The sequence below is a fragment of the Poecilia latipinna genome, unplaced genomic scaffold, assembly GCF_001443285.1.
Source record: "Poecilia latipinna isolate Pla-1442-1.1 unplaced genomic scaffold, P_latipinna-1.0 Scaffold1248, whole genome shotgun sequence".
Classification (NCBI taxonomy): Eukaryota; Metazoa; Chordata; class Actinopteri; order Cyprinodontiformes; family Poeciliidae; genus Poecilia; species Poecilia latipinna.
The window spans coordinates 9,365-28,240 of record NW_015113864.1 but is presented as its reverse complement, the minus strand read 5'-3'; the positions used below and the strand labels follow the sequence as shown (position 1 = coordinate 28,240).

Genomic DNA, 18,876 nt, shown 5'->3' with positions numbered 1-18,876 from the left:
AACAACATTTCAGAATCTATAGACGTACAAGCTGTGATGGCAGCATCTAGTTGAAGGGAGGAGGTATTTATGAAATCACTTACTTTATGTTTCATATTTTTATTTATTGCTATTAATTTGTAGAAATCAGTTTCCACTTTAAAATTACGATTTATTTTTGCATTTTTTTTATTAATACGGGCAATATGTGTTCATCATGGGTGAATACTTTTTTTTATAGGCGCTGTAGATGTTGCTTTGCAAGCGGAGAACATTCATTTTCCAGCGAGATAACATAAAATACGGCGGTGCTTTAATATTGTGAAATCTCGTTTCAAGCTTTTTAGTAATGAAATATTCTGTTCACCTTATGAATATTGTTTTCCCAATTTAGAAGAGAGGTTTCAAATGGCAAACGGGGATCTGGATCCAGACATAAACGCAGTCTTTCTTTGACCAAGATCAGGTGTTGCATTCCTGAATGTCAGGTTAACAAGGATAAAATGATTAAAAATGTTTATTTTCATAGTATTCCTCTCAAATGCATTCCTGTATTCATGTATTGCCACAGAGAACAATTCTGGTTTCACATACATGATATTTTAGACATGTTTTAGCAAAATTTCTCTTTTAAAACGGGGAGAAATAACCCCAAAAATGTGTCATCTCTTCCTTACTCGTGTCTCGGAGAAAACCGAGAAACAAATTCTGCACACAGCACGTGCAGAATTTGCACATGCTGTGTGGGACACTTGCATTTGAGTCCCAAAAGGAAATGTAAATAGCTGTTCAGAATTTCAGCTGGTAGTTCAGCTGAAATTCTTGAACAGCTAATAATCAGTCCATCTTTAGTGCTCTGATGATGCTTACTTAAAACTTTTGGTATAATCTTTTGCCTCCAGGATAAAGCGTTGCTTGGTCAAGCTTTATTGAACTGACCCCATAAGTGGCAGGGCTGAGAGGACGAGAGGGGGCATCGCTGGGCCACGCAGAGACGACGCAGAAGGGCCTTGTGTTTATTATACCCATAAAACAAACCAAAAAAAATCAATTGTACATAAACCTCTGATCCCGTCAGTTCTTAGGTCAGCCCGTTCCTCCCCGCTGCAGCTTACAGGAACCTCCGAACTGGAAAACCTGTGTCTCATTAAAAGGAAACGCACTTGCAGGTACAGAGCTCAAAACGTCAGGCAGATCCTTTCTTTGAACGAGCTTTCTCGTGAGAAGCCGGGAGAAACAGCTTGAGGCAAGAGGCTCCAAGTATGACTCTGTATATGAAGCTTGATAAAAGCTTTCTATCCATCCACTCTCCTCGTCGGTAGGTCAGTCTGTTTGACACTGCTGTCGGCTTGCGAGCGGGTGAGCATTAGAGGCTGTTTGTTAAAATCTAATTCAGGTATTTGAGTCCGATATAAGGCCAAGCCCCACTCCCCTCTCTGTCTCAGAGACGTAATTACGAGCGTTGACTGGAAGAGTGAGGTAATGGCACATAAATCCTGCTGATCAATGGTTACAGAGGCTAAATTACAGGACAGCCCGGTGCCATTATCCTGCCGAAGGACGGCATTCCTGCGAGCAGGCAAAGGGACTTTCAGCCGCTGGTCAGAAATACTTACATTAATGCGAACAAAGAGGAGGCTAGTTCAGAATCTCAATGAAAATATAAAACAGCTAAATGATGCGAGAGTATTCCAGCTGAAATATCAAGCTTAATTTGTGAGCTGCAAAGTAAAGTTTGTAGACTGCGCAGTTATGTCTTCACTTTTTTTTTTGTTTACTTCGTTCTTAAATTTGAATCTTAACCTCAGCTGACATGTATGTGGATGAACATGCACACAACTCTCTGTCTTTCTCTGTTTCTGGAGCTGACCCAACATGACATCAGCGTATTATCTGTGGTTCTCCAACAGTTTGGATTCTCACACACAAAACAACAGCAGCACGGTTCTGCAGAGCGCAATTTATAATTTTCCGACTGCACATGGGAATATTTATAGCACAAACCACCTGATCAATCATCACGGCGCTGCTCATTTATCACCACTGAATTCATCTCTTGTAAGGAAAATATTACTATTGTAAGTGCATCTCAATAAAGTGAAATATCACAGGGAAGGTGTTTTAGTAATTTAATTTCACAGTAAAACCTAGCATGTTGTATATAAAATGCTTGTTGTTTTAATAGAGAAATGTTATGAGCCACACAGTCATGAAGAAGACAGTCACTGGCATCGTAAGAACAGAGTGTTCAATCGCGTTAACGGAAAGTTAATCGGAAGAAAAAACTGTGGTAGCAAACGGGGCACAAGCAGCAGGAAGGAACAGTCACAGTTCTGGGAAGATTGTGACGCAAAACCCATAAAAGGGTTTGTTACAAATCCACAAGCTGCGGACTGCGGCTAGAGGAAGAACATGAGCTAAAAAAAAATGTTACGTTCCTTTTGTTCAGCCGCTGGACTGTTGCTCATCTTGCAAATGAAAGTGAACTGTTCATTTAAATTTAAATTTGTGGCCCAGGAACAGAATGAAGTGAAGTTTCCAGAGTCAGTGGTGATTTGGTGGGGGTCATGTTATCTGCTGCTGTTGGTCTGTTGTGTTTTATCATCTCCAAAGTTAGCAGTGCAGCTGTCAACCAGGATATTTTGGAGCACTTTATGCTTCCCTGAGCTGACAAGCTTTACAGAGACACCGATTTCATTTTCCAGCAGGACTTGGCACCTGCCCACTCTGCCAAAGACACCAATGGCCATTGTGTTGCTGTGCTCGATTGGCCAGAAAAATCAACCTGATTACATGCAGCAATTCATGCAAAACGAGCTCTCACCTGGCACTTAGTCCACGTTCTGGACCACAACAGGAGCTAAGGCTCCAAAACCGCTTTTGTTTTGTTTTCTTAATCTGCATTTTTTTTTTTTTTTTACTTGAGAGATTAGTAAAAAATGCTAAACTTATTGTAGGACTGGTGGTTATTTTTGAGTGTTGCTGAACCATATTTAGATTTTACCTTTTAAAACGGCAACAGATGAGCTGACATGTTGAAAACGTTCTTTGCTCTTGTAATTACACCACACCGCTCTTCTAAAACAACAGAATGTGCTCCCCATTAATTTTATCTTAAAAATCCCCTTATTGCATTACAGTACCCAGTTGTTACAGCAAAGTGCTGAGGGTAGAATAATAAGACATTTTGAAACACCGACAAATAGCATGTTATTAGTAGTTATTGCAGGGTAACTCCCCTGAAGTTTTCTAACAGAAATCCCCCATGAAAGGAGGGTCATGTTAGAAGAACGCCAAAATGACCACAGTGATAGGTAATTAAAAAAAAAAAAAAACTTCAACTGGATTCCCAAAAGAATCTGTGTTGCATTCAAACAAACACACACATAAAAAAAACGAGAAAACACAGAATCCAAGCAGCTAGATCTTCTCAGAGTCTCTGTGCCAATCAACTCTTATCCTCACAGAACAAAAGGTGGCAGCCTCCTAAATGTGGCGAATTAGCCCTTTAGTTCTAGAGGGGGTAAGGTGACACCCTCCGTGTATGTGGTCTGTTCAGCACACATCTGTCAGGGCGTGGGGCGCGGCGGGTGTGCCGGGGGGGGCAGTGGGTGGAAAAGCGGGAAGTGGAAGCAACGAGGAAGCTGAGAGCTTGAGAGAAAGGGTGTGTCTGTGTGTGAAGGACCCATGCAGAGACAGAAAGGCCTAAAACACGGTATTCACTGTGGAAGTATTAATCATAAAGGGTGATGCTGTTAAGCTGAGCTAATCAGGCACCACTCTGCTCCTTTGTGCCCGTCACTCATTAAAAAAAGCAAACATAAACACACCAAAATATATATATATATAGAACAACAGTAGAGATAGAATGATACATGCTGAAGATGATTGTCTTTTATATGTTAAAAAAATGGCTTATGACAGACTTCAAGGCAAATGTTTTATAGTTTTGTTTTGTTTAACACCGCCACTGTTGACTGAGAAGTTCAAGTTTTTAATGTCAGATCCTGCACAGGCTGCATGAAAGTTAAAAATATCAACACAAAATAAACACATTCTGCTTTAAAATAAGATAAAACAAAAACAGTATTGTTTTGTTTTTTTCACAAATACATGGAAGTATGATAAATACCTTCTTAAGCTACACAATTATGTTTGAAGTTTCAGTTTATGGTTTCGGCCATCATGGATCTCTCTATAGCGCCTCGCCAAAAGTATTTCTGCCTCCAGAAGTTTTTAACATTTTCTCCCTTTTACCGTGAAGGGAACATGGGAACCACGTGGAAGAAAGTTATCTGGTCAGTGGAGATTTAAACCCAACTTTTCAGCCAACATGCAACACACCATATGGGGTGGAAAACTAACATCGCATGTTAACGAGAACTCTGTAGCCACTTTGAGGCATGGAAGTGGCAGCATCATGCTGTGGGAACGCTTTTCTGCAGCCGGTCAGGTTAATCCCGAACGGAACAGAAGTTCTAATTTGGAAGACCATGTATTATTTTCTTCTTATTTCACAATGATGAGCCACGTTCCTTCAATCTGTCGCATAAAAATAAAACACATTGAAGTTTGTGAATGTAATGAAACGAGATGCTTTACACAGGAAACGCAAAACTTTTAAAGAAAAGTGCAATCGTAAAAGGTACTGTTTTAAGATTTTAGTTAAGCAGCATTTAGTAATGAAACTTTGACAAATTTAAGATCCAGAATGAAGGACTGAGCTTTCCTCCTACCAAATCCACCAAGGTATCAAACCAGAGAGAGAAAATGAATTCAGACCAGTGAGGCCCTTCCAAGTTCAAGCCTCTGATGAGATCTTAAGGATTGTTTGTTTTTCTGCTGTCGAATGTTCAAATAGGCAGAAGGAGAAGGTTTTGATGACCTCCGGCCTTCGGGTCCTAAGTGGGTGTTCTGCAAACACTCCCTATTGACGTGTGGATAAGTAGAAGCCCGCTGCCGTGCAAAGTACTTATGCTCATTTGAGTGGAAATGGACATCGCTGTGAAAAGAGCAAAGGCCCGAGCGAGTGGCTGAAAAGCGGAGAGAGCACAATATGAAGAGTGAAAGTGTCATGGTTGCCGTGTGTGCGCACGAAAATATGTGCGGATGCAAAAATCGTTCTTTTTGTGAGCGTTTCGCAGGGAAGCTGCAGCGGCTGCGGTTCAGTAGATGACGATGCAAAAATGCACAGCAATGAGGAATAAAAGGCTGAACTTTCTCTCCAGCGAACACCTGTCCAGAGGGTTTCCTGGTGATGAGGAAATCAAAGTGGAGGCACAAAACAAAACAAAAAAAGTGATTTAGCAGACAATATAAAAGCATTGTTGCTGCTACTCAGAGCTACAAATACAGTCCTTCAAAAAAACATGCGACACAATGCTTTTCTGCACTGTGTCGCATGACGGCCACAAACTCAAAGGTTTTCAGTAATTTTTTAGCCTTTTGAGCTATCTGTCTAGCAGTTTGGCACATCTAGCCATTGTAACGCATGAATAAGCTTTGACCTAAACCATTGCACCGTATCTGTGGCTGGATGTATTCCTCCGCCCCCAATCTCACCCCCGTTTCCGGGTGTAACGTAGACTATGTAAGAACTTCTTTTTTCCCCCCCAACTACTCACTTTTATTCAAAAGTTTTTAAATATCCACATGTGAAACTGTAAACAAATGAAATAAATAATATAATATAAAATAAAGAAATTATTTTAAAAAGTATTTTGCAACTTCTAATACGTTTGCATACAAAACTGAGTCATGTTTTGCTCCCCATCAGGTTTGATACCCAACATGATTTCTGACAAAAAGCTGTAACCCAAACGCCACCAAATGGTTGCACTCAAATTTATTCAAGGGAAGCAGAATAAAGAGGGCAAAATAAAAGTTTATGCTGTTTTTTTTTTTTTTAATTTAAAGCACATTTTACAAACTTTACTTCCTTCTAGTTCTTTTGTCATAAAATAAGAAGTTTCCGGTTCTAATGTGGCAAATTGCGACTAAGTTTAAGGGCTATGAATCGTTGGCAACAAAAATATTAACGTAATAATTTTATTTATTAATCAAAATAATAAGCATCCCTATCTTGGAAACCTGGAGTTTCTGTGTGTGTTTATATGTGTGATATGTAGGCCAGGCAGGAAGTGACCCATAAACATATCCATCCAGCTCTTTCATTGGGGGCCAGTGTTGCCCTCCTCATCCTACTCCATACATACATACACACACACACACACACACACACACACACACACACATCGAAGGCCCCCAGTGAGCGTTAAGCAGGCCAGCGGGCCAGCCGAGGGGGCTCATTACAGGTTCACAGAGCCCCCCAACACAAAAGGCCTGAGCCGCTTTAGCCATGGGATGATCTGCTCTCTACTGACTAGAGAGAGTCCATAGACGGACAAAAGACGGGAGGAGGAGGGGAAGAGGTGGAAGAGAGCGTAGAAGAGGAGAGGAGAGGAGTGGAGAGGAGAGCCGCGGGCTTTAAGGATGTCAGGAGACCCCGAGAGAGAAAGCCTGGCGGGCGCTCAGAGAGGATCGGAGGGAAGGAGGAGGAGGAAGCTTAAGCTCCACGGCTACGTCAGGACATTAACATTCACACAACCTTCCAACATCTGCTGCTTCCTCCTTGCCCTCCATCCCTATCTCCCTCTGCCCACCAACAACTCTGGAACAAAGACAGGAGGATGGAGAGTGAGCTGAGAGACACAGGAGGGACAAATAAAAAAAATAAATAAATAAAAAAGTCACTAATAAAGAAATGTAGCCAAAATAAATGAAGGATTTACTACAAGATACTTAAGTATTAATAATGATTTTTAAATAAAGAAGATGGCAGTGAGAAACAATATGCATCCCTAGCTTTTATCTGACTGGTTAAACTCAAAAAAAGTGAATCAAAGTAGTTTGGACAGGGCCGGATTTACAAGGACGTGGGCTCCTGGGCTGGAGCCAGTTTGGTGCCCGATCAGCGACAAAAAAATTCTTCTAATGCAAATAACAATACATAAATAGGTAGTTTTATACATGAACTGATGCATGGTAGGTTTAAAACATCCTGTGAAAAGTAGCTTCATTTTGTTCCCAGAAAATTACAAGAACTTCATCATTTTCAAGTATTGTTTATATTCAGAAAAGGCCCAAAATGTTAATATTTGATGTAGACCTATGAGTTTTATATAAAGTAAAATGCAAAAAGTGCATTCATTAATAAATAAATAAATAAATAAATAATGTGGGGCTCCCCCAAACAAATTGGTGCATTAGCCCTTTTCTAAAGTCTGGCCCAGACATTATATATGTCTGATGACAGGAGGGAAAAATTTATTTTTCTTTATTTCTTCCTATTTCAGCTGCTGATCACCAATCAGAGTTCAACTTTTAACTCAAATCTGTCGCTAAACCAACTGTATCCACAGGCCTGATGCAGACCGTTCAGTCCTCTGTTGTCAGGAGGACAATCTTTGACTGGGCCATAAACGTTTTATTTGGACGCCTCCATGAGAGATAGAGAGAAAAACCAGAAACCCAACCAGCACATTAAAGCCTCTCCTCTCACGGTGCGCCAGGCCCTGAGCCTGCGTCTGCAACTGTCTGGCCCGAAGCACTCAAAGCCACAAGCTCAAAGCCGGGAGGCTTTATTGCCATTAGCGGAACATTAGCGTTAAAGTGGGATGGAGAGGTCGGGGCATTTCGCATGCCGAGGATAAATACTGAATCAAGATCAAGCGTTATTCTTAAACTTGACTGCTACGCAGAAATTAAGTTGTTCCCACTTCAAAAAAAAAAAAAAAAAAACCCAAAAAAAAAAACCCTCCTGTCACCACAAGTAAACTATGTCGAGTAAATTTAAAGCATGACGAAGTACATAATACATGCCTCACAAAGCGCGATTCAGCAAAATCAGATCAAGGGATGGCAGTGTTGTTCTTTGGCCTCCGCAGCAGCTGAACAAGTCTTAAGTGAGGTGCGTATGTAGCTGGCGGGTGCTTTATAGATGATGTATAGATGCCTGGTCCTTTCATATATTTCCTGTGGTGAAATTAGAGCCTTGTTCTGAAGTGCTCTGTGCATCTGAGTGTGTGTGTGTGTGTGCGTGCGTGTGTGTGTGCATGACTGTAAACATGAAGACATCTTTCTCCACAGTCAATCTCTGCCTGTCACATCTGGCTCGCAACTCTACCCCTCGAATACACACTGGAATATATACACCGTGTGCATGGTGACATCTATGACTTATGTACTGGGAGGAGCGTTTGAAATTAAGCTGCAGTGAATATGGGCCCGCGAGCGGTCAGAGTGGGTAGAGCGCGCGCGCTCCCAGTTGTCTGAGTGTAGCTGTGGTACGTGTGGGGAGAGAAGTGTGAGACTGCGTGTGGGAAACTGACAATGAAACCTGAAGAACATGTCATTTTCGATAAAATTTCAGAAAACAGCTGACAGCTCTTCAGATTTTCTCAGCTTTATTTATCCTCTACTCTTATATTACTTCATAATTAGATTTTTTTTTTCTCTCTTCCCAGCCAGAATATTGTGTATTCTGGGAAAGTATTTATATTCGTTGTTCGTTTTCACAGTCTATCAAGTTACAGCCCCAAATTTCAACGTGTTTTATAAGGATTTCATGGGAGAGACCGACAGAAATTAGATGCAAACCCCCCACAAAATATCTGGCCTTTAATCTGAAGCGGCAACCTGAGTAAAGAGATTAGAAAAAAAACAGCCAAAAGGATGGTGGTAACTCTGGAGGAGATGCAATGACCTTCTGGTAGAAGAAACTACTGACAGGACAACTATTAGCTGTGGACTACGCAAGTCAGAAGTTCATGGAAGAGCGGCAAGAAAGCTGTCATTGAAAAGTATAAAAAAAAGACTTGCATCACTTGTTGCCCTTACAAATGAAGTAAAGGAAACAACACACATGTGGAGGAAGGTGCTCTTATGTAATTATATTTATACATTAGTACGTGTGAATTTTATAAACTCTATTGTCTGAGTCCATTTGTACTACTCATGTTCCTTGAAATGGCCTCTTGAGGACAAATAATATCGCTATTGTGAAACATAATGTTGGCAGCATGGTGATGTGTGAGAGCTTTTCTTCAGCAGTGACAGAGAAGCTGGTAAGTGTTGATGAGTAATTCTGGAGGAAAATCTACGGGAAACACTAAAGCAGTCGGAGAAACTCTGGCACGATTTGAATCAAAGCAAAGTCATCTATTAGAATGGCTCAGTCAAAGTCCAGTTCTAAGAATCCATTTCTGTCTCTAAATATGTGGAGAAGTCAGACTTACATGGAAGTGGACAAACATGAATGTTATGCACTTACCTGCTGCCTGCAGGACCAAATGCATTCGAACCTTCGCCTGCTCTGCTGGAGTCTGCAGGAAAGTGACAAACAGGTGGGGTTGTCTTGGTTACAGGTCATCAGGAGGAAGGTCAAGTTTGTTCAGGGCAAATAAGCAGAAAAAAAATGACAATAAACAGAACCAAACCTGCTTACCCTTTTCCTGACTGATACTTTTGTAACATCTTTAAAAAAGTGAGTTGTGCTAAAGTACATAAATAACTAAATGTCAAGAATATTGATTTAGGACAGCTAAGCATTATTTCAGTTTAATTAAATTCACCATCATTTATGACCAGAGTGAACTAAAGAAATTTAAAACTGGATCAACTGAGTCTGTTTCAGGATGTGAACACTTACGCAACCAGGTTCTTGCAGCTTTTTTTTTTTTTTTTTTTAATTTTTAAAAATTTAGCAAACTCATTTGTTTGTTTTTCTTCTGTTGGAAACTGTGGCCCAAAAGTAGAAAAAGTATATTAGTATCTAGTTTTTCATGATAAAAATGGCATTTTAACAGGGGTGCCAACACTTTTGAAAGCTTCTGAGTCAATTTGCTTCTCGGAGTAAATCAGATCCAAAGTCGGAAGAACAATCAGCTCGTTTACTTTGCCGCGCCGCCGCCTGAGAGATCACACAGCCCAGGACAGATGCCATACTCACACAACTTCATCCATGTAATATTGTGATAAAACAGCTTTGTCCCTTAGGCTAAAACAAATTTCACCCACGATAATCTTTAACTGCCACTATTACACTATTATGCACCCGTAAAAATGTCCTCACGGAGTACCCAGGGACAACTTTAGCGAGTTACTAACCCCGTCATCTGTGGAAGGAAAAGAGAAAAAAAAATAAAAAATACGCTGCTTCCGGAAAATAAAAAGAAAGCAACAACTCTGACACACCAGGGAGAATCAATGAAAAAGAGATAAAGAGAAATTTAGAGACAAAGAACGAGAGCGAGAGAAGTGAGAGGGGAAGAGAGAAAACAAAAGCTGCTGTAACAAGTCTTTGGAGAGTTGGATAAGAGGGCACAGAGAGCACATTTTACAAAGATCACAGCCAAAGACTCAACATATTCCCCTTCCTGTTGTGTGCGCGCTCGCTCGCCGGCGCGTGCGCGGGACACATTAAGCGGGAGCCAACGGGGGAGGGCCCTGCGCTCTGACAGCTGTATTGGGAGGCGCAGCTCTTTTTCCTGACATGCCCTCTCAAAAGGGCCTCGCTGTAATTCCAATATCATTGCTATTAGATTTGTGGGTCTTAATTGTCAAGAAAGAATGATGGCTACGACGGAGCTATAAAAAGGCAGCGCGCGCCGCAGATTGCTCTTGGAAGGTTTTTGTGGCGCTGCCGGAGCACGGCGGCCCCTCGTTACCATGCAGCGGTGGAGACGGCATGTAGGATTAGAGAGAAATTAAATGCTAATGGGGATGGGATCTGAATCTGCTGCCTGGGAGCATCATTTAGACGACAAGGCCGGGGCGTCGCTGACAGGCAGCGCTTCCTCCCTCCTCCTCCGCCTCCTCCTGCTCACCCAGCTTTTCCTCTCAATGTTCCCGTCTTCTCACTCCCCGCTCCCACCGCTGGCAGGAAAAAAAATCAGATTTATCAAACTGTAAACTTGTCACTTTGTAAAAACGTCACTTTTCGGTGGCAGTCAGGGGAAATATAATGACCCGCTTTAATGTCGTGATGTCAGGGTGCCGCATCCTAGACGGAACGCGCTTCAAGGCGCCGCGCAGACACCCGCCGGGATGCACTTAATGCAAGTTAGGGGTAGCGTGCGTGTACGGGTTCTGCTTGAAAACCTAAAATAAAATGTGCTATTATGCCTTTAAAAAAAAAAAAAAAGGCACAGTGATTGCTTCCATATCGGCGTCCACGAGAAACCGATAAAACGAAATCTGTTAGCATCTTTGAAGCCGTTTTCCTCGTTTGCAGCAAATGCGAGGGATTAGAGGCAACGACGTGAAATCGCTGTACTGGATTCAAACCCGCTGCTCTTCAGATTACCCTGCTGAACAATTACAATGACACACAGCTCAGTCACGGCACAATCAGTCACCTTAAGCAATAACACCACACATAAATACGTCACAATCATTTTAGTTACAGTTTATTACCATGCACACCCAGTAATTACATTAGCATTTGTTTACGTTGGCCTTGAGGTATATGTAGGACCACGCATTGTGAACACACAACCGCACGCGCACACACACACACACACACACACACAAAGCAAGCTCAAGTGGAACTAAACATTGAATCCTAACATTGGTGCGCTCTGCTCTGTCAGCACTGGAGCTCTATACAAAAACCCCAGTCAGGATTTCCCCCCACATGTACCGTGATATGCGAGAAACGTTATAAGTGAGAAATTAAATTAAGCTGCATCTTCATTACTCTGTGGTATCAGAGCTCAGGATGACCAAAGCAACAACTTTAAAAAGTCACAACAGCATAATTCAGTTTACAGTGTTAAATGGGACATTTAAACTGTTTTGAGTGACTTTCATTGGCAATTAGCACAGTTAGCATCTGTAGCTGTTTCCTGCGTTGTACATATTTCTACACAGTGTCTGCTCTTCCATCAGTCAGACAACATTTTCAAGCAAGACGAGGAGTGGATATTCTTTCATATCATACATTCGTCTCGGTTTATTTGAAAAGCATTAACGACATTAAAGAAATAAGTGGAATACAAACCAGTTTTGCAGTAATAAACGGAGACTGATAGAAGAAAATGTGTCCCAAAGTATAAAGGACTGCTAAACAGTCTTACAATTACATATTTTTTTGCTTTCCAACACATTGTTTCCTTATTTCACGTAGCTACTTCCTCTGCGCATAATTAATTAGCAAACAATAAAGAAGTCAGTAACTGAGCTCTCCAGAGGCAGGTTTTTGCACCTCCCACAGGGAGGAAGGCGTCTGAAGTGGCATCCCACCGTACGCAAACAAACATGAGGGAGAAGATGTTCTGGGTGGGTTTCTGTTTAGAGAGACATTTTGATTTAAACGAGCAGAGATCGAATGCTAAATAGAACCAGGTGATAAGTCGGAGATATGTTGCTCAAAAGAGAAAGAAAAAGAAAAAAAAAGAGACAGGAAGAAAGAAGGAAGAAGGTTAATATACTTCTTCTATTGAACGGCGTTACATTACAGAGCAATTCATACAGTTAATGGACTTCACTTATGTACTGCAGTGCTGTTAACCAGTGAAAAGGATGACGTGCCTGGCAATAACTAACTGATGTAGTGTGTAGTGCCTGTGTCCAAACGCTGTTTGTCCCTCTTTGATTTTTTTTTTTCTCTAAACGCCAGCATTTTTTCCTCCTTTGTTCCTAATGAGGAGATGGCGTATGCGGCCACCTAGAGAAAAAAAAAAAACAACAAAAAACAAAACTGCTGCACCCAGCATCTTTTGTCAAACATTTCTACAACAATTATTTGTTCTTTCACTTTTGGTTCAAGATCTCAAAAATTCCCGTTGAAGCTGACAGCATCGCCCCGGTAAAGAGAGCAGGAGAACAGACCTTAAATCTTAATCGGTATTAAATAAGAGGAGTAAACGATCACAAGGAAGACTAAAAAAAGGAGGGCCGGGATCAGAGACGAGCTCCAAATGTTACTGCTGAAAATGTGATGAGGACAGAGTGGAAACTGCTGAAAGGTAGCCTGTTTGAAATTTCTCTCTTGTTCATAGAAAATCCATCCAATTATACAATCAAATCTCTGCAGGCCAGTCTTTGCAACCTGCAACAGCCAGACACCTACTGAAATATAGATATAGGTGTACTTCCAGACTCTTTTTTTTTCATACAAAGTCAGACCTATACAAATCCAGATCAATGGGAAACTCTGTTGTTAGCAAGAGTAAATAACCTGATAGGATTCAAACTTAAACTGGAGTTAAAATAAGCACATCAGCTGGACAGTGGACATTTCATACACACCCGGATTAACTGTTGCTCTTTAATGACTAAAATGCTGGTACTCCTAAAAACTACTAATGCAAAAATTCATCAGATTCTTCTAGATTTTATATGTTCTTGTACATTAGGGGTTTTTTTTGTGACAAACAATGTTATTTTGGTTGCTGCCGTTTCCTAATTTCATTAAAAATGTTCTATTAAAACATCCAATTTTACCAAAGTGGCTTATTTTTGTTCATCTTGTCAATCTGCATTAACCATCCAACATTCAAAGTGCACATACTTTCTCTTTGTGATACGTAAAGCAGACTACTGGATGTGAACCACATTAGTTGGAGCGCCACTGAATCCATTTAAGGCAAAAATCCTTCCACCTCACCATCAACGCTTATAGGAAGAGTCCTAAAAAAATTAAATAAAATAAAAAATAAAAAAGTCCTGCGTTAGACAAATCTACCACTATTTGTTTATTACTGCCAGATAACACTTGCCGTACACATGGCAGGAAGTCCAGCGTGCTCCCAATAAGCCCTTTAGCCTGCGCCGCTACCTAATCACAGCGACGACAGACGCACTGAGACACGCTCAGCCCAGTTAAGTGCCCAGTGTCTGTTGCGCTACTCAAAAATAAACACATCCCATTAGAAAAATAAATTATCCTCACTCTGCTTTGTAAAGACAATGCAATCCTGTGTATAATGAGCATGCAGGAAATTTAATCTATTTGTAGCCTTGTTCTGGTAAAGCAGGAGATTATTATCGTCATTATTACCACTGAGGCTGAGGCCAGGAAGGCAAAGCGGGAGCGTGGTCGGTCAGTTCATAACTGGAGGACACAAAGAAAGGAAGAGCAAAGGTCAAACAGGACGTTTCTGCCGAAGTCGGGACCAGATTTGTTGGACTGCTTGTCTCACTAAGTGATTTATTTTCTCACTCACGTTTCGGCAAATAGGAGAGAAAAGGAACAAACCATGAAACTGCGGCAAACGCCTCACTGTCGGCAGCGGTCTGTCCCTTGCATAATCTGCGCGCCCGTTTGTTTTTCACTAATCTCTCTGTCAATCTGTGATAATGATCTTCAATTCACGTCAGTCTACCAGCTCATGTGAGAAATTAATAAAATCTGGGGAAGAGAGCGGGAAGACGGGGTGATGAGGGAAGCGCTGCTCATCTTCCTCCATGATTAGTTGAGCTCTTAAATCGGCAGACGCAATAAGCGATCATCACTCAGGCAGTTCCAAGGAGCAGCAGAAACTGGAAATTATCACTGATAGAGCAGCATTCAGAAAGAAATTAGGTCAACTCTGGAGGAAAACTGCACAAAACAAAGCTTCCATCTTGCACCATTAACTAGTTTATGCTTAAAAGCAGGTGTAAATTATTTTTTTAAAAATGTAGAGAAGCAACATTTAAGCTGGGAAAGGAAACAAGAAGGACTTTTATGCTGGAGCAGTCAACAGAAATGAAGATGCATTAACCTGTACTAACATAATTATTAGAAAACTATAACTTTTCTCCTTATTTACATGCAAATAATTGTTTTTGCATGAAAAAAGTGTGACTTTTCAACCACACCCTTGAAAAAGTTAACAGCAGAATAGTGATAGGATATTTTCCCAGGTTGTTTTACTTCGTTTCAACTCTGCTTCCATTAAATTTCAATGCAAAAATGAAGAGGTTAATGACTGGGAGGAAAGGGCAACCAGTTAGCAGCGTAATACTTCAAATTTTAATCGCCTCGCAGCTTTAATATATGTAACATGACCATCACAAAGGGGTGATTGGATGCAAAATTTGATGGGCCATAATATTTCATGTGCCTTACATTCACACTGTGCATGACAATAACATAGTTGGCCAGTTAGATGGACTTTCACTGTCTTTTCGAAGTCGATACTTGACATGGTGGCTACGATGCTAACACTCAAAGGCGGATTTAGGTGGCTAGAAAAACGTCATTCTATTGCAAATCGAACGTTCAACAATGACATAATAAATTTATGCTTTCCTAATAGTAAGTGGATCTTAAGATCTTTTGCTTTTAAATGCTAATTATGTTGCCGCTCATCTGTCACCACCTAATGGTGAGGACTTTTGAAGAGGTGTTCAGTGAAGGTATTTTCACTAATGGTTCTCTTACCTGTAGTGCTAAATTCATTTTAAAAAATCAAAGTGGGTTTGTAGAAAAGTGAATAAATCCTCGCAGCTGGTGAAAAGGCGATGCTGATTTCAGCAATTTGAAACGACAACCCGAAACTGTTAATAATATTGTAGAAGAAGGGAATTCATGCGAAATTGTTGGGAAACTGGGGAGAAGATAAATGGATGAAATACTAAGATCTTTTGGACATAGGCCACATTTTACTCAGCTATTCTGACCTAACTGCACGTCACTGTAGACAAAAATGTAGATCACGAAGCACATGCAGCGCAGACCAACGTTTGATTTTTTTTTTTTCTTTTTTGTTTTACAGTTCACATCAACCATAAGTATTTAACAACCTTGTGTCTGTTCTGCTCTGAGGGAGGGAAATGTTCATGTTTTATAACTATCCCAGCTCATTTCCATCGAAAATGTACAGTGATTTTATCAGTCAAAAAGTTGCTCCACTGTTTGAACAGAGAAGCAAATTATTGTTCTGAAAGTTACACAATGTCTTTATTTTATTTATTTATTTATTGCCGACACAAAGGCAGAGTGGAAAGTCCACAAACACTGAGCCTGAGCAATAATTCATCTGAAATAACCTGTATTCAGGATGCTTCATTTTTCAAAACTAGAACTGGTTGCAAAAGTTTCAATTTATTCAGAATTATTTCTGAAAAGATTAACATTCTTTTGATAACTGAATTCATTTAAATTGCTGTTTGTTAGCACGCAGTATGGATTGGGTTGGGGCTTTCCATAGCCTTATCATTATTAGCGATCCAATCCGAAACCAGCTCCGATGTTTGTTTGGGACGATTGTCCAAATGCTCCAACTAAGTCCGAGTTTCCACCGTCTGACCCAAACTGACAGACTTTAGAAGATGAAAAGTTAGTAAAGATGTTTAAGAATACCATTAAAGCTAAACTCAGAATAAACTGGAAACTGCTCGAACATCAAGTGGTTGAAACAATCCCACCTCCACAACTCACCAAATTTACCACAAATCAACAACTTCAAAACTTTAAGATATGTCCAGGTGTTTCATACTAAATACATATCAGAACTGGTTTTTATAATGGATAAAACAGGCTAGCATTATACTCCTGGAATGGGCCAAACTTTAACATCATTCAAAATTTATAGAGTATCCTTAAAAGCCCAGCCTGTGCCAGGAAGCCAATTTAGGTAAAGTCCAACGATTCTGAACGGGAAAGTGGTGAAGCAATCACAATCATGACTGGTTAAGGGCTTTTTAGCAAATTTTAGAGGAGTCTGGGGGTTATATGATGGTGCTAAATAATCAATCCACCCTTAAAAAGGGCAGCTCGCTATTCATTCATACCCAGACGTTTCCCTAGCGATGTAAGCCAAAAAAATAGACAGTTCAGAGTGAAACTTTTATGCATTTTTCTGACTTTGAAGACAAGAAAAATCCTAAAAAAAAATCCTACTTTCAGATTTGCAATTCAAACTAAAAAAGTCAGGAAAATAAATGAACGTCTCGGTAAAATGTCAGTAAACTCTCCATACATTTGAAATCTCTCTCAAGCAACCATGTTGAGGAAAAAAAAAAAAAGAAAAAAGAGCACATCATCTGTCCATACGCTGGAACATTAATCCTAATTGCGACACCTTAACCATCATTTTCTGTCAATAACCTGTTTCCAATATGCACACGCGCACGCGAGGCCGCCTCACCCCAACTAACTCTCCTTATCCTGCAGTTGATATGCTCAATATTCATCTCATTATATTTTTAAAGTCTTCATCTGTTTCCATTTTCTTTTATTTGTTGAATCCCGCCCGGGCTTCTTCTGCATCTCCTCGTTCTCCTCCCCGCCCTCCCAAACAAACACGCAGATATATCCCGTACCCAAAAGAGGCCAGAGGAAAACAGAGCCCTTCGAAAATGCAATATTTCTGTTTTTAATATCGAGGTCTATAAGATCAGGGCAGAGATGGGTTCCACGGCAATATGTTTATTTATATATTTTATAAGAAGAGAGAGGGGGGGGAGTAATCCTGCCTATCAGTGTATGTATTTGGGAGGCCGGAGCCACTGTATCGGAGCTCATCTTATATGAAAAATAATGTTGTGTATGGATATACTTTTATATATAATGGCAATATGGGATCAGGGCTCTTTTACAATGTGCCATACTTCAGGCTAGGGCTAACAGCATTTTATGACCCACCAGCAGTTCATCTTCATGTCCCAGGCAGGCAGGAGCACTGCATAATAATGTCGTTTCCTGCCCCCAAATGCTATTTCACAGGCCGGGGCTCATTTCTCAAACTTCACCACTTTTACAATTTCCTAAACTTTTATTCCCGTCATTATTACCAACAAGATTTCATTACGTATTTAGAATGTAAACAAGTCTGAGTAATGACACTCCCCCTCCCCGTCCTCTCCTCCTTCCCCTCTTCTTCCTCCGCCCCACCGTCTCCCTGGATTCATTCCCGCTGATGGCTCCGTCGCTATCTTGGCTGCAGACACGAAAAAGTACAAACGCGCACGCACCAAAGCGTGCGCGCGAGTTCAAGCGACTCTTTCGCTCCGTGTTGGGAGCCACGCGCACCCGCGCGCGTGCGTGCGCTGCCATAAACAAGTTGCGGCACGAAAACCCGTGGCCGTTTACTGCTCGGCGCTCCGAGACGTGTTCCTCGGCGCGTGCGTGCGTTTCTGATAAAGGGGGTGGAAGGAGTTTTATACTCAACTCACATAAATCATGTAGAAGAAAAATGAGCAAATGTGCAGGCTAACTCATCTTCTCCCCATCCGGAGAAAATGAAATTCACTGGAATACCTATCAAAACTGCAATCATCCAGAGATAATATCTTCTTTGGTCTATCTGCACTTTCCGATTTAATTTCCTCCATGCCCTTGACATCCAGCGATACCATTAAGATGAAGCACATACAGTAAGGGAGTAGTTCTCACGTTCTGATGTATGAGATCTCCCCGCGCTTAATGTAATATCATCATTTGCAAATTAATGCAATCTTTCTTTTGTTTGGTGATGCTTTGGGTTTTCTTTTTTTTTCTTTTTGGTAGGGGTGTGAGAGGATGGAAAGACAGTGACGAGGAGGGGAATAATGGAGGGGGGGAATAAACATGTGATTTGTGAGAAAGGAGGGACAAAAATGGAGGTATTGCAAAAACTTTGAACCCCCTGTTCAACGCTAGAATGACATGCAATTATGTGTAGGCCTGCCCCGAGTCAGGGGTCAGTCAAATTACTACATCATTTAGCCCCGGTGTGGAGATGAGAGAGAAAAAAAGAACGACGACCCCCCCCTCTCTCATTCATACCGCCACCCTCTTTGGCTCCAGCGTCTTGCAAACATCCAACACTGCATCAAATCACGAAATCATTAGTGTAATAAGCATGGAAATCTGTTTGCAGATTATTACTGACATCCCCTCCCCACAAACCACCACAATCAGCACCC

At 41.0% G+C, this 18,876-nt stretch overlaps 1 protein-coding gene across 1 annotated transcript in view; it reads right to left on the bottom strand.

Annotated features, from left to right (window-relative positions):
- Positions 1 to 18,876, bottom strand: part of rsrc1 (arginine/serine-rich coiled-coil 1) — a 94,979-nt gene that overhangs the window by 68,149 nt on the left and 7,954 nt on the right. Inside the window, exon 2 of the mRNA XM_015054393.1 lies at positions 9,311 to 9,362. Within this exon, the coding sequence (XP_014909879.1) occupies positions 9,311 to 9,335 (25 nt within the window). The 5' untranslated portion in view covers positions 9,336 to 9,362. The remainder of the gene's footprint in view (positions 1 to 9,310; positions 9,363 to 18,876) is intronic.